This window comes from Peromyscus maniculatus, chromosome 2 (assembly GCF_049852395.1).
Source record: "Peromyscus maniculatus bairdii isolate BWxNUB_F1_BW_parent chromosome 2, HU_Pman_BW_mat_3.1, whole genome shotgun sequence".
Taxonomy (NCBI): Eukaryota; Metazoa; Chordata; class Mammalia; order Rodentia; family Cricetidae; genus Peromyscus; species Peromyscus maniculatus.
In genome coordinates this window covers 141,949,566-141,965,628 of record NC_134853.1, presented here as the reverse complement: position 1 = coordinate 141,965,628, position 16,063 = coordinate 141,949,566, and the positions used below count along the sequence as shown (strand labels likewise).

At 45.0% G+C, this 16,063-nt stretch overlaps 1 protein-coding gene across 1 annotated transcript; it reads left to right on the top strand.

Annotated features, from left to right (window-relative positions):
• The first annotated feature begins 436 nt into the window (after positions 1 to 436).
• On the top strand, positions 437 to 14,859 carry Akirin1 (akirin 1). Its single transcript, XM_006996424.4, has 5 exons — positions 437 to 810; positions 7,223 to 7,363; positions 10,981 to 11,115; positions 12,110 to 12,181; positions 13,356 to 14,859. Exons 1-5 carry the CDS (start codon positions 594 to 596, stop codon positions 13,364 to 13,366), a joined length of 576 nt encoding a protein of 191 aa, XP_006996486.1. The 5' UTR covers positions 437 to 593; the 3' UTR covers positions 13,367 to 14,859.
• The last annotated feature ends 1,204 nt before the right edge of the window (positions 14,860 to 16,063 follow it).

The following is a 16,063-nucleotide window of genomic DNA, read 5'->3' as shown; positions in this document are numbered from 1 at the left end:
CCATGATTGCAAGGGTTCTCGGATTAAATAAAGCCTATCCTCAGATAACCCGGCTACGCGGGTGAAGATTTCCTGGGACTCGGCGAAAAGCCCTTGATAACCCTTTAGAATCACCTCTTTTATCAGGGACAAGGGCTGCCCCAAAGCAGGTCACGCGGCCACCGGGAACCCCGGGTCTCCCTAGGTCTCTCCCATCCCCCCCCCAACTACTGCCGCGCAGGTGCGAAAGACCTCCGAGGCCACCCCGGCTGAGCCGGTGAAGGGGGGCCCCGGGAGGGGCGGGGGCGGGGGCTGTCCCAGTGTTGCTAGGCGACCACGCTCTCCGCCCAGACCGGCCCACTTCCTCCGCAGGGGGCGCCGCGGGCCGAGCCCAGGCCTGCGGACCTCCTGGAGAGGCCCTCTTCCGGCTTGCCCCCCCTCCGCCGGGCGGTGGCGCACGCCCGTGACGTCACAGGAGGCGGGGCCAGCGCGGCTGCCGGGTGCCGGAGGCGCCATTGGAGCCGGCTTGGCTTGGGAGCCGTAGCTCAGGAGGAGTTGGGTCCTGGGCCGCCGTTGTTGCCGCGTCTGCATCTGGTCCCTGGCCCCTCCGCGGGATGGCGTGCGGGGCGACATTGAAGCGGCCCATGGAGTTCGAGGCAGCGCTGCTGAGCCCCGGTTCCCCGAAGCGGCGACGCTGTGCCCCTCTACCCGGCCCCACTCCGGGCCTCAGGCCCCCGGACGCCGAGCCGCCGCCGCTTCAGATGCAGATGCCGCCGGCGAGTCTCCAGCCGCCTGCCCTGCCCGGCAGCGAGCGTCGCCTTCCAACTCCGGGTAACCTGCGCTGCTGCTGCTGCTGCTGCGAACTTGGCAGGAAGCCAGGCCGGGGCGTGGGGGGTGGGGAGGGTGCGGGGGTCGCGGACGCCGGCCGAAATCACCTCAGCTCCTCATATCGGCCTTGGGAGAAAAAGGAACTGGGGTGCTGCTGGGCTCGGTTGCTTCCGGGGACGAGAGACATCCGGGAAGCCAATGGCCCCACGGTGTCGGTTTTCGGGGTTTCCTGGAGCTGGAGAGCCTGGAGGGGTGGGCACCAAGATGAGATGGGGATACCCCAGGTCGCCGAAGGCTCTCGGTGTCCCTGAACGAAGCCCCTCCTGCCTCCGCTCTACGGAACCTCCCAGCAGATCCAGCGGGCCATGGAAAATTGGATTCTGCTCACGAACCCAGCCTTGAGTGGGGAGGGAGACCGATTGGAGAGGAGGGGGCGTGAGTGTGTGCGGCGCCGCACCGTGCTGGAGCTTGTTAGGGGAGACTTGATTTCCAGAAGTCTTTAGGGACCAGGAGCCACCCAGCAGTCGTGGAAAATGATTTCAGTCTGTTTCTTAGAGGGAGGGACTGGCCATGTTTTATTGTATGGCTATTGTCTTGTCTCATGTATAGCTTGACGTGGGTAGTTCGTTGGCTAGTATTTAAGAATCCTTCAGTATACAGAGATTCTGTACCAGAATTCAAATACCTAATTCAGCGAGTTGACGTGAGTAAGGCTCTTCATTTTGGCCAAGGCAAAAGGAAGGACTCATGTGACGGCAGAGATACCTATCGTATTGCAGGAGGAGGAGGGAACATGCTTCACCATTAATATTCAGCAATTTTAAAGGGATCCCAGAAATGAGCCCTAAACCGTGGGTTTGGCCAAGTCGTTTCTTTGTATTTTTTTTTTCTTATTCCTCAAGCGTTAGCAAAGCCTGTAATCCCTTTAAATCATTTTTTCCCTCACCTCTTTCAGTCGCTAGTGCCTTTAGTTCTCATTTCCTCCTTCCTCTCCATGTCTACTCGAGGATATTTGCTGCCGCCAGCAGACCTCTCTCAAGCTGTGTTCGCGTCTTAATCCTAGAATTTAAAGAAATACCGGACAATTTTTTTTTTAACTGTGACTGTCCTTTTCCCTAGACCCACTTCGCTGCGTCTTTTCCCTTGAGTTTGTTCATCTCAATAGTCATTTCCTTTGCTGATTTGTGACAGTGTCTCACTCTCTAGATTAGCCTACAACCCACAATGTGGCCCAGGCCTGTCTTGAGCTTAGCAGTCCCCCTGCCTCAGTATCACAGGTGCTGCGATCACAGACTTGAAAACCATCATGGCTGATTCAAATAATCATTTCTAAATAGAATTTCACATCCATTACCTAGTCTGACCCAGAATGGAATCTTTTCAATTTAAATGCCCTGGTGACTTAATGTTATATCTAACCTTATTCACAGAATGACTGAACACTGGAAGCTTTTTATGTTGTTGTTTTGTGTGTGTGTGTGTGTGTGTGTGTGTGTGTGTGTGTGTGTGTGTTTAAATGAAGGGCCCCAAAAGCAGGGGGAGGTAGGGATGAGACAGGAAGATTGCTTGAGCCTAGAAACCCCACACCAGCCAGGGCAGCATAGGAGAACCCCATTTCAAAAAGGCAGAGGCACCAGGCGATGGTGGCACACACCTTTAATCTGAGGCAGGGGCAGGCAGATCTCTGAGTTCAAGGCCAGCCTGGTCTGTCTACAAAGGGAGTTCAGGACAGCCAGGACTACACCAAGAAACCTTGTCTTGAAAAAACCAAAACAGGGAGGGGGGGAAGGGGCCTGGAAATCTGTTTGTATAAAAGTTTCCTTTCTTTCTTTCTTTCTTTCTTTCTTTCTTTCTTTCTTTCTTTCTTTCTTTCTTTCTTTCTTTCTCAAGATTTATTTTATTTGATGTTTTGCCTGCATGTATGTCTGTGTAAGGGTACCATATCCCTTGGAACTGGAGTTACAGACAGTTGTGAGCTGCCATGTGGTTGCTGGGAATTGAACGCGGGTCCTCTAGAAGAGAAGCCGGTGCTCTTAACTGCTAAGCCATTTCCCCAGCCCCAGAAGTTTTATTTCTTCAGTACTTACATTTTCTGTACCATTTGTGTTGTGGTTCAGGTGATCTCGGTTGTTTAATGACCATTGTTAAATGTATTCAGAAGACTGACTATGACAGAGTGCTGTAATGAGGCCTCTTTTGTTGTTGTTGGGGGTGTGGGTTTGGAACCCGGAGCCTCAGCCATGTTCTGGGGAAACTAAATGCCCAGAACTCTGTTAGGTTTTTTTAAGTTTTTAATTGATTAAACACACCCCAACCCCGTGTTTTTTAGTGCTTATTGGATTTTGGTTCTGTCAGTCACGAAAGAAATATGAAGTATCGGTACATTATTTAATGCTTTTTATCTTAAGTAAAAAATGCCTTCTGGAGTGGAGGGTAAAATAAGAGAGATGTTGTCAGTTGCTCTACAAATAGAATGAGCAGGTTTGGCACTCCATGCTGTCATCTCTTGATTGCACTTGAGAAGCAAAAGCAGGATTGCTACAAGCTCAGGGCCAACCTGGTCTATATAACGAGTTCCAGGCTACCCAGGTCTTACCCAGACCCTGTCACAGAACACCAAAAAACAATGACACCACCTAAAGGGAAATAAAAACAATCTCATTTTTAAATGTTCCTTCTCTTCTTCCTCACTTTTGCGGGTTAGGTGGGAGGGGAGACGTGTACACAGGCTGGTCTTGAATTCAGTAGATAACTAAGGATGACTGAGCTCTACACCTTCTGGGCTCTGGGTTTCAGGCATGTGTTGCTTGGTTTTTAATCAACCTGACTTTATTTGAATAGCATCCCACTTGTTATTGCTATGTCGCTAAGGATGAGTTTGAACTCCTGTTCTTCCTGCCTCTACCTCCTCTGTACTGGGTGGGATTCCAGACTCCTGCTACCATGCCTGCCTTAGGGCTGAGTTTTTTAGGGGTTGGGAGGTGAGACAAAGTTTCTTTTTTTTTTCTTTTTCTTTTTTTTTTTTTTTTTTTTTTTTTGGATTTTCGAGACAGGGTTTCTCTGCGTAGCTTTGCGCCTTTCCTGGAGCTCACTTGGTAGCCCAGGCTGGCCTCGAACTCACAGAGATCCACCTGGCTCTGCCTCCCGAGTGCTGGGATTAAAGGCGTGGGCCACCACCGCCCGGCTTTTTTTTTTTTTTTTTTTTTTTTTTTTTTTTTTTTTGTGTGTGTGAGACAAAGTTTCTTTAGGTAGCCCTGATTGGCTGGAACTCAAAAAGGTCCACTTGCCTCTGCCTCCTGGGTGCTGGGATTCAAGGTGTGCGCCACCATGTCCCACATAGGGCTGAGTCTTGAAAGACATTTAGTTGTGACTTGTAGTAATCCAGAAACACTGAAGAGTTTTGGGGAGGAATTTAGCCTGATGAATAACCTGGAAGCTAAAAGCTAAATAATAGAATCTAGGATTAAAAGCATAACTGTTACAAAGAAATTTGCATTTTTAAAAATAAATGCTGTTTCCTGCTTGAGGTGGTCTTGAGAAGCAGATCGCACCATTTTCTTCCTGTGTGGATTGTAATTAGAATCGTGGATAGCCCTGAAGTTGTGTGCTGCCAGTGTCCATTTGCTGTGCAGGAGGGGTTGGAGTTCATTCGAGCCCTCTGCCCTCATACTTGTCCTTTCTTGTTTCATAGCAGTTGCATACATCCTTGTATTGAATGAACGCTTGAGGAGTAGGACTTTAAAACGAAAGAAAGAAAAAGAAGCCTCCCTGTTGTCAAGGATCTAAAGGCTGGATTTCATGGTCTTGTTAAAGAACAACAGTGCTGTGTTTGTTCTACCATTTAGGCAGAGTTCGTTTACCTAGATTTGCAACTCCTGGACCGTACATACCATCACCGGCACTGTTATTCATTCTGTGATTTTGACTCTGTTTACCTGTTTAGATAGGCATTTCCCATGTACTTTGAATAACTAGACTAAAGATTGGGAATGGCTTCCTGAAATTGCTGGTAGCAAACAAAGTAGCATTATCTACACCTCCCACCCCTGACAAATACAGTTAAAGCAAACTACACTGGAACAATTTGAGTTGAGGAATGTAATTTCCTGGTTTTTAGATAGGTTTGTGTAGCACTGGCTGGTCTGGAACTTGTTATATAGGCCAGGATGGCCTCCAACTTCTGAAGTGATCCCCCTGCCCACACCCCCACCTCCCTGCATTGGAATCACGGGAATTCATCATCATGGATGCAGTCTCTGCTTTTGTTATGGGGGGCTTTATAGTATCAGGAGAAGGAATACAGTATTATGTCACCGTATGTAAAAACTTGAAATCCACATCCTTCTGGACTCTCTTGTTTCCAGGAGTTTATAGTTGCTAGCTAGTGTTTCCTGCATGTTGGCAAGTTCAGTTTGTGCTGACTGAGAATAATCATTTGAGTCCTAGCGAACATTGTGTTATATCACCTTTCTTTATTTTTCCAGTGCTGGGATTGCATGTAAAGCCAGTGCTCTACCACTGAGCTGTAACCACTGCCCTCATCTTCCTTTTTGGATATAGTCTTGCTGAGGTGCTTGGGCTGGCCTTCACCTTGTTGTATTCTCCAGTGTAGCCTTGATCTTGGGATCCTCTTGCCTTGGCCTCCAGAGAAGCTGGGTTTCGAGTTGGCCTCACAGGACCCAGTTCAGAAATGTTTTGGGATCATGACTGGCTTGAGAACGTGTTTGTTTTGAGACAGGGTCTCACTCAGCCCAGACTGACCTTGACCTAGCAGTGATCCTCCTGTTTCTATTTCCCAATCACAGAGATTACAGGAACGGGCTACCAACCCAGCTTGTTTTTTAAGACAGTGTCTCATGTAGCCCAGACTGTTCTCAAACTCTGTGTAATCGAGGATGACTTTGGATTCCTGATTCTCCTGCCGCCCTCCTTCCAAGGCATGGGTTTGCCACCACACCCAGCTCAGAAACTTTTAAGAATTTGTTTTTATTTTTAATTATGTGGGGTTTTTGTTGTTTGTTTTGTTTGTTTTCCAGACAGGGTTTCTCTGTGTAGCCCTGGCTATTCTGGAACTCATTTTGTAGACCAGGCTAGCCTTGAATTTACAGAGATCCTCCCAAGTGCTGAGATTAAAGGTGTGTGCCTAGCTTTTAAAAACACTTTTAATGAGCCTTGATAATCCCAAACAATAGCCCTAGGCTCCTCCCCTGTCTGTGTCCAGACTGTTACACTAATGGTTTTTGCTATGTACCATCTTCTCATGGAACAAAAACTTAATTGTTAAAAGACCTTTAGTGATAAGAGACTCACCCATAGTACTGTGTTTTGTGGAAATGTAAAACTTAACTGAGCAAAGGTTGCTGTGAGTTTAAGACTAAGGTGGACTATATAGTTAAATCATTTCTCAAACAGAGAACCGACAGTGGTGACACACACCTTTAATCCCAGTGCTTGGAAAATGGAGAAGGGGAGCATCAGAAAGAGTCCATGGTCATCTTAACTACACGAAGGATCAAGGCCAACCTCGGCTACATGAAACTCTGTCTCAAAAACAAAGCAAATTAAAAATAAAAGCATGGCTTATTTTACTTTAAATTGTAGCAGCAAATCCAGCAAAGTGCAGGTCTGACTTGCTTGTTTACCACAGGCAAAAAGTAAAGGAAACTGGATGAGGGTCTTGACCAAACAGCTATTATTTTAGGGATTAAAGTTTTTAAGTTTAGTTATTTTTATTTTATGTATATGAGTGTTTTCCTGCATGTTTGACTGTGTACCGCTATAGAGGCCAGAAAAGGACTCAGATTCACTGGAACTGGAATGAAAGACTGCTATGAGCCCCCGTATGGGGGCTGGGAATCAAATCTAGATCCTCTGGAAGAACAGTCAGTGCTCTTAACTGCTGAGCCTTCTAAAATGTATTCTGTTGTGAGCGTGGTATGTGTGTGGAAGTCAGAGAACAGCTGTAGAGTTGGTTGTCCCCTTCCAGTTTTATGTAGGGATCTGAACTCAGGGCACCAGGCTTGCCCAGCAAACACCTTTATGCACTGAACCATGTCACCAGCTCCATAGTCAGAACAAGAACACTGTCTTGAGCTATAGGACTGGTTTGTACAGTGTAAACATTTACCTGTTAATAACATAGGGATGAGGAAGAGATTATATTATGACCTGTATGATAAAGGGGCTATTTAGTCAAAATACCTTCTTTGGACTGGGGATGTATCTTATTGGTAGAGTGTTTTCCTAGTGTCGAAAAGACTTGGAGTTTGAACTCCAGCAACTCGTAGAATAAAATAATAAGACCTTTCTTGCCTATCTTCTCAAGAAAGTTTTTAGGGATGGAAAGTCTGAAGAAATGACCACAAAATGAATGCTCAAGTTCATTTCTTTCTTTCTTTTTTTTTTTTTTTACTAGAGCAAATTTTTCAGAACATAAAGCAAGAATATAGCCGTTATCAGAGATGGAGACATTTAGAGGTGGTTCTCAGTCAGAGTGAAGCCTGCACTTCAGAAAGCCAGCCTCCCTCCTCGGCACTCAGCGCACCAAGTTCTCCAGGTAAGCATGCTTGGGTGTGGAAAATCTATTTTCAGAGTTTGGGGGGCAGGTTTGGCGGTGCACACCTGTAATCCTGGCATATTTAAGAGGCTAAAGGCAGGATCGTAGTTTGAAACCAGCTTGTGGTATATACAGCGAGACCCTGTCTCCGAATAGTCTGCCTTTCTGTAGTTGCAGTGTGTCCTTTAGCACCTGTGCTGTGTCCCTTTCTCAGGACTGTGACAGCCTGGCAAATTAGTCGGGAAGGTTATGGTTTCAGATGTGACTGTCCTTCGTGCGGCAGAGGCCCGGGGAAGTGGCTCAGTTAGTGCAGTGAGCTTTTGGCTTCCTCTTCATATGGTACCGACCAGGAAATGGGGGTGACATGGAACCAGATGCAGATATATAAACTTCAAAGGCCTGGCCCAGTGACCTATTTGCACCTGCTGGGCCGCGTCTTTTAAAGACACCACAAGCTAGAGAACAAGCGCTTAAAACATGGGGTTATGGGGAATATTCTAGATTCAAACCATAACATGGAACTAAGTTATTTCTTATGTAAACTTACTAATTAAGCTTTTTGTTTTTGATGTTTGCTTTGAGGTTTTACTTTTGGCTTGAGCAAGTTTTATTTACTAATTTTAATGATTTGTTTTTATTTTATGTGCACTGGTATTTTGCCTGCATGGATGTGTATGTGGAGTTGTCAGATCCCCTGGAACTGGAGTTACAGACAGCTGTGAGCTGCCATGTGGTGCTGGGGCTTGAACCCAGGTCCTCTGGGAGAACAGCCAGTTCTCTTAACCATTGAGCCATCTTTCCAGCTCCTGAGCAAGTTGTTTTTTCTCACCTTGTAGCCCTGGCTTGCCTGGAACTCTCAGAGATCCTACCTTTGTCTCTTGAGTGTTGGAATTAAAGTTGTATGCCACTATGCCTGGTCCCTTGTTGAGACCAGGTCTCCGTATGTAGCCCTGGCTAGTCTGGAACTTGATATAAAGACCCAGCTGTCCTCCAGCTTGTGGAAGTCCTCTTGCTGACTACACCCTTGAGCCGTCACGCCCAATGTGTTAAAAATCCAATGTTCATATGCATTAAATTTATTTCAGGTACATAAGTAGTAGTCATATGTGGCGCTGTATTGGACGTACAAATGTAAGAAATTTGTTTTAGAAAGTTCTATTGGACAGTCCCGTTTTGTAACGTTGATAAATGGATTGTGGGGGCAGTACTCTAAAATCTCAGGATTTGAGGTTGTCTCTGTCACTTAGTGAGCTAGACTTGCCTGCTTTGTCCCTATAAATGGTCAACAGACCAGTGCTGCAAACCTCTGTGTCCTAAAACAGTTGAAAAGATTATTTCTTCAGAGTATTCCATTTCTTTTCTTCTTCCTTTCTTCCTTCCTTCCTTCCTTCCTTCCTTCCTTCCTTTCTTTCTTTCTTTCTCTCTCTCTTTCTCTCTTTCTTCTTTCTTCTTTCTCTCTCCCTCCCTCCTTCCCCCTCTCTCTCTCTCTCTCTCTCTCTCTCTCTCTCTCTCTCTCTCTCTTTCTCTGGTTTTTCGAGACAGGGTTTCTCTGTGTAGCTTTGCGCCTTTCCTGGAACCCAGGCTGGCCTCGAGCTCACAGAGATCCACCTGTGTCTCCCTCCCGAGTGCTGGGATTAAAGGAATGCGCCACCACCACCACCCAGCCAGTAATGTTAAAGTAGTAGAAAATGTTGAGTAGAGAAATGATAACCAATGATGAGGCCAGATGTTTTGGTCATGTTTCATTTGTAGAGGAAAAAAAAAATCTGTGTTTAGTTTAATTGGAAAAAGCCATAAAAGGTTTGTTTCTAAGTGGTAAGTAGCTTAAATACTTACAGGAACGAAGAAACAGATTCTAGACTAACTTCGGAGGTTCTCAGGCCTGAGTTATGGCTTGATCTTTATGCTTATATTTCTAAGGCTGCTATTTTACCATCAGCAGGCAGGAAGTCCTGTGGAATCTGTTGCTCCAGTTGCCAGCTCCAGAATCAGGCTATTGCTTGCTTCTTTTGGCCTCCCTTCCAAACTAGAAGCTATAACCTTATCCCTCCCATTTTTGCTGAGTGCTCTGAGTGAGCTTGTTTAATAAAACCTGTTCACATCTGAAATCTTAGCTCCTAGAAGCTAGAAATTACAGTTTTGATTTACCACAGCCTCTGGTAAAGCCACAAGGAAAACTGAGTGAGAAAGAGGCCTATAGGTAAGAGTTCGTTACTAAGTAGCAGAGAATGACCTTGACCTCGATTCTTTATCCTGCCTCCACCTTGGAAGTGCTGGGTTTACAGAACTCTGATTAGTCACAGAAGGAGCAAGAGTTAATAAAGGTGTAATGAGCGCTCAGTTGGTCAGTGCTTGCCTCACATGCATGAATCCTGGGTGGGGTCCCCAGCACCAAATAAAACCAACACTGTAACCCCAGTAAATGAGGAGGCACAGGCAGAAGGATCAGAAATTAAAGGTTATTTGGGGGTACTAACAATTTCAAGGCCAGCCTGGATTTCTTGAGACCATTTCCAAAGGGAGTGGTAAGAGGTTAATATCAGTGGCCTATTTTATATTGTTGAGCAATTCCAGTGGTCCTGAATCTCAGATTCCCTGTAGCTTACAAATCACTTGTGGATCCTAAAAATAAAAGATGCCCTGGCCCTGCTCTACTACAGAATCATTATCAGAAAGTGTATTTTTGGTGTTTGTTTTACAGTCAGATTTGTCTATAATCTGATGTCCATAGTGGCCACATGTGCCCCAGGGTAGCTGTGAATGAAGTCCATTACAAAATCATGAACATTCAACATGAGGAACAGGGTATGGTGTTGAACACCTTTCATCCCAGCACTCAGGGGCAGAGACAGGTGGATCTCTGAGTGCCAAGCCAGCCTGGTGGACACAGCAAGTTCCAGGGCGACATTAAAAAAAAAAAACTTGGAAAAAAATGTTAACCTTTCTTTGTATCTTGATTATGTACAGTTCTCAGGCATGAGTTTTGTAGATGGCAGTGTTGTGTGTTCCAGTGTGAGGCTGGACACAGCTAAGTGATTTCCAAAGACTTATGTTCTAAATGTACTTTTCCTAATCCAGACTGGAGGCTTCAGCTTTAAGCTTTTGGTTCTGGTCTTTTATGGGGTGAATATGAGCCCGGATTGTTAGGATATCAGAACTGTTGTGTGTACACAGCTCCGCTAGCACACGGCATAAGTCTGTTCCCCTGCTTCTCAGCTTACCTTTAGCTTTGCTTATAGAGCACAGGCCAGGGAGATAGCCCCGTCTGTACAGTACACGTAGGACGACCTGAGTTTGAGTCCCAGAACTCACATTTTAAAAAAGCCAAGTGTAGCAGCCCATATTTGTAATCTTAGCAGTGTTTCTATGAAGGCTGTTAATTCCGAACCATGGAACTGGAATATGCTGTGTAAAGAAGTTTTATCTTTTTAGGGGGATAGGGAATACTGGGGCTTGAGTCAGCCTTGAATTAGACAAGTGCTCTACACTGATCTTTTATTTTTGAGGGTCTTGTTAAGTTTCTCATGTGTACCTCAAACTCCATTCTTTTCTCCTCTAGAATAGCTGGGGTTATAGGCATGTGCCACTGCACCCAGCTTCTGTTTTGTTCTTGCCAGGTTCTTCCTGGATGAAGAAGGACCAGCCCACCTTTACCCTTCGACAAGTGGGGATAATATGTGAGCGTCTCCTAAAAGACTATGAAGATAAAGTCCGAGAGGAGTACGAGCAGATCCTCAGTACCAAACTCGCAGGTAGGCTGAGACCTAGGCTGAGACCTAGGCTGCTGCTGCTGTTGGTGTAACTAAAAAAGAGGGCTTTGTAAGAGGGGTTGTGGGTTGTGAACACTGCAGCTACGTTGATGGTGTCATGGGTGGTGTTTACACATCATTTGAAAGAACTCATTTACATTTCTGAAAGCAGATGAGTCAAGCTCCACGTATAAGAATGTTCCGGAAGTATAGGCATTGAGTAGGCCACCAGCTGGTGAACAGGTGGTTGGCTTATGGCCCTGACTCCCAACAGGTGTCAGGATTGGTGTGGTGCAGTGCCACTGACATGTTCACACTTCTGCCGTGGAGTCCCTTTGTTGATGTAGAAGTTGAGCACTCTTTGGTTTGGGAGGTAGGATAGAAAAGCAAGTCTCGATCAGCTGAGGCTGGACAAGAGATGGCTCAGCAATTAAAGAGTGCTTCCTGCTCTCCCAGAGGACATGAGTTCAATTCCCAGCACCCATGTCAGGTGGTTCAAGACCACTTATAACTCCAGCTCTGGCTGATCCAATACTCTCTGGACTCCAAGGGCACCTGCACTCAAATGTACATGCCAGCACACACACAATTTAAAAAAATAATAAAAATAAATCTGGAACTTACTGTGTGGACCAGGCTAGCCTTGAACTTAAGAGTTCCCTCAAGGAATGGGATTCCAAGCATGAGCTACCTCAGCTTTTTTTTCCCCCTTTAGAGAGCTACCTCATCCATTTGCAGGCCCTCTGTTACTGATCCCACTATAATCCCGCTCTTCATGTTTTCATTTTGTAATGAAAAAAGGACTTCAGGATTTCAAGTTCACATACCTTGGTTCTGGGAGGCCATGGATAATGGGTAGAATTATAGGAGAGAAAAAGGGATGTTTGAGTAGAGAATGGAAACAGGGAAGACAGATGCCACCCTGCTTCCCAAACTGCCTGAGGAATTAGGGATGGGTTTCTGGGATAAGTATATACTCTTTATTATATCTTCACAGAACAGTATGAATCTTTTGTGAAATTCACACATGATCAGATTATGCGGCGATATGGGACAAGGCCAACAAGCTGTAAGTATACCAAGTTTTTCTTTAAAATTTCCAAGTTCTTAAGAACAAGATTTTTTTTTTTTTTTAAGATTTATTTATTATGTATACAGTGTTCTGTCTGCACATATCCCTGCAAGCCAGAAGAGGGCACCAGATCTCATTATAGATGGTTGTGAGCCACCATGTGGTTGCTGGGAATTGAACTCAGGACCTTTGGAAGAACAAGCGGTGCTCTTAACCTCTGAGCCATCTCTCCAGCCCCAAGAACAAGATTTTGCTTGGGAGTATTTTGTGTCCTGGGAGCAAAAGGCCCTGCGTTATTGCTCTTGCAGAGGACCCAGGCTCAATTTCCAGTGTCCACATGGTGGCTCACAAACACCTATAACTTCAGTCCCAGATCTGATGCCTCCTTCTGATCTCCAAGGGCACCTAGCAGACATGTGGTACACAAACATGTGCAGGCAAAACACTCATACTCATAAAATAAGTAAATCTTAAAAAAAAAATTTTTTTTTTTTTTTTAATTTTGAAAGGCTCTGTAAAGTGAAGTAGCTAAGAGTACTTGGGTGTCCAGCACAATGTCACACCAATAAATTCTAATTTCATATAATCCTCACAGTATCCTATGAGGTGGAACTTTTTTTTTAATTTTTATTTTTATTTATTTATTTATTTATTTGGTTTTTTTGAGACAGGGTTTCTCTGTGTACCTTTGCACCTTTCCTGGAACTCACTTGGTAGCCCAGGCTGGCCTTGAACTCACAGAGATCCGCCTGGCTCTGCCTCCTGAGTGCTGGGATTAAAGGCGTGCACCACCGCCCGCCCGGCCGAGGTGGAACTTTTAAATATTAACCCCGTTTTTATTGGTAAAGACAATATTTAGAGATGTTAGATAATTCGCTCAAGTTTTTGTAGTTAGCCAAGATTGCCTCCTGTGGTCATTTGACTCAGTACCAGTCTCTTTGTTAATATTTTTCCTCCAGAAAGGTGAGTCCAGTTAGTTTACAGAAGTTGATTTATGCAGTGAGTGGTCAAGGTTTCTTATTTCTAAATATTTGAAATGCTTGAGACAGATTTCTTAATTCCTACCTTTTAAGTGGTAGCTCACACACATTTACTGCTAGTGTATCTTTTAAAAAGAATGAGTCTATATCCTCATTATTCTTTTCATTTGTCTTTTAACCCTAATTTGCAGATGTATCCTGAAGCCTTCTTGCCTATCTTGGTACCAGGTGTGACCTCAAGAGATGGCTGCTGTACACTTTTTGCAACTGGTTTGATATCACATTTCAGCTCCAACTTTGCATCCTGAGAACACTTAAATGTTTCTGCAGGTCCATTTTATACAACTTGAAAGACCTTAAAACTTTCTGGTTGCCACAGCATATCTTTCTTTTCTGCTCATCCACTAAACAGCTGTACCCTACTGTGATAGGTTTTCCATACAAAAGTACCTGGAGCAGCAGTTTAGCAAAGAATGCCTTCAGTGGCACTCAACATGTGGAGTTTCCCCAAGCACAGCTCTGTGAGAAGTGTGCGTGTGCGTGTGCGTGTGTGTCTGTGTGTTTTAAGTTATTATTTGTGTTGTGCAAAACTTGTTTTGACCTTGGGGATTCTGGCTGTGAATTTGATGCACGACAATTATGGTTAGAAACATTTTTTTGGTCTACGAAAGATCATTAATGTTTGGTGACCATATAAGTTGTAACAGTGGATTGTTGTATGTGTAGGTATTATCGTTAAATACAGGGACTGTTTCCAGGCACAGAAATTGAATCATAAATTAGGATGGACATTAGACATGATTACGATGATGTAGGGAAGGTCTGCTGTCCTGAATCTGCAAATACATGGTGAGAGATTAGAACAAACTGGAGACGGGCCATCAACACACAGACTCTGCCTAGCTGTGCTGGAAAACACTTTGACTCCAAGCCTTAAAATACCCTGTGGAGTCTGCGCTCACCTCATTCATACAGTCAAGGAGCTCCCTGGACACTGAACTTCTACAGGGAACAGTTCTCCCCTGGAGCGGAACATCAGGGTGTGCTCGGAGTGTAACACGGGGGAGTGCAGGGCTGGGCCGGGCCTTGCAGCCGCCGCTCCTTGGGAGGAGCTACTTCACCTTCTCATCGGTTTCAGCAAGGATCTGGATCTTTTGTCCAGGTTCCCCCAAACTCCCCTAAGGTCTCCGTGTTCAACTGTTAGAGCTTGGTTTTGGCAGCTCCCTGCCTGAAGTTGCTTATTGGCTGTTGTTTGCCTTGGTCCCGAGGCTGTGACCAGAGAGCAGCCTCTGTTGAGAAGGTGGGAGTTAAGTACACATTTATTTTTACTGTGACTTGTTCAGGACCACATTTTACAAAATGCCTTGTTTCCTTTACTGTTATTTTGGAAAGGAAAGTTTATTAAAATTGTTTTAGTTTGAGAATATAGTTTTATTAATTACGGCTTTATTTTGGAAAACTCTTGAGTTTTAATTCAAATGTTTGCCAATACCTTCCAAAGTAAGGTGATATTCAGAGACAGTTGTTGAGATCGATGGCTTATGGACATTTCTGGGGTATTCACATTTGAAGATTCCTTATTAATGAATGTCTTTGACTTAAATCTAACCAAAAACTGCAACATTATTCTTTGTACATTTTCATTATATAGTGTTAACAAGCTTAGTTGCAAACAAATAAAATACTTAAGCTATTTGTTTACCTTGCCTTTTTGGTACTGTGATAATGTGTATTCAGATAACTCCCTAAGGCTGCTCTAACCATTTCCATAGCTCAACAAACCTGTGGAGGATTTACAGACTCCTGGAGCCCACCATCGCCCATTTCATATTAAAGACTGACTCACTAAAGGACAGCTTGTTTCATCTCTTCTTTCTCTAGGGGAGTACTTGTTCCCTGAAGAGGAGCCAGAGTAGTGGCTGTGATGGGGTAGCTAAGGGCCTGTGAGGATGCCAAGTCCGGAAGGCTGCTCACCCAAGGCCCATTAGACACCACTGTGCTGTGCTCCCTTACTAAGTGTTCATGTAAGCAACTCCTGGCTGAGAGTGCTTTCCTGAGGGACGGTCATGGCACCCTCAACTGCCAGCAGTGCCTGTGGCTGTTCTTAGGTTACCCATTGGGACCATGGTGTATGATATCTCTGTGGTTGGCATTAAGGGAATTAAGGCTACACAGGGGACCTGGAAGCCTGTGAGTCTTTGAAGTTCAATGTCATCCTTGGCTACATAGTATTCAAGGCCAGTCTGGACTATGTGAGTTCATGAGACCCTGTATGTATATGTTCGTGCGTGCGTGCGTGCGTGCATGTGTGTGTGTAAATAAATATATTTATTTATTTATTTATTTTAACTTTGACTTCTAGGGCTAGAACTTAAGGGTATTTCCCAGATAGGGAAATTCCATTGTCTTATGGAAATCCTGACTTAAGGATAAAACCTACAAAAACTACAAGGATGCATTGGAATGTGTAATTTCAGAAAAACCTGTCCAGGGAGCTCCTTAATTTACTCAGCTAGATGCAGTGACTCACACCTATGTTTAATAAGTCTACCTTTTGGACCGTACTGGGGGTTGAACCTAGTACTCTATACATGCTAGGCAAGTTCACTACCACTGAGCTATCTCTATCTACTTAATGATGTCTCTGCCTGCCTCAGAGGAAGAATACCAGGTGATCCAAGAATCAGGCAGGGTTAGAGTAGGCTGGGGATGCGGCAGCTCAGTTGATGGTGTTTGTCCAGCGTGCACAACACCCTGGGTTTGGTCTCTAGACTACATGAAAGCAAACGTGGCCCGTGTGTATCTCGGCACTTAGGATGGGGAGGTAAGAAGAGAAGGGCAAGTCCCTTAGCTACACAGTGAAGCTGGAAGCTTGGGCTGTGTGAGAGCCTGTCTGACA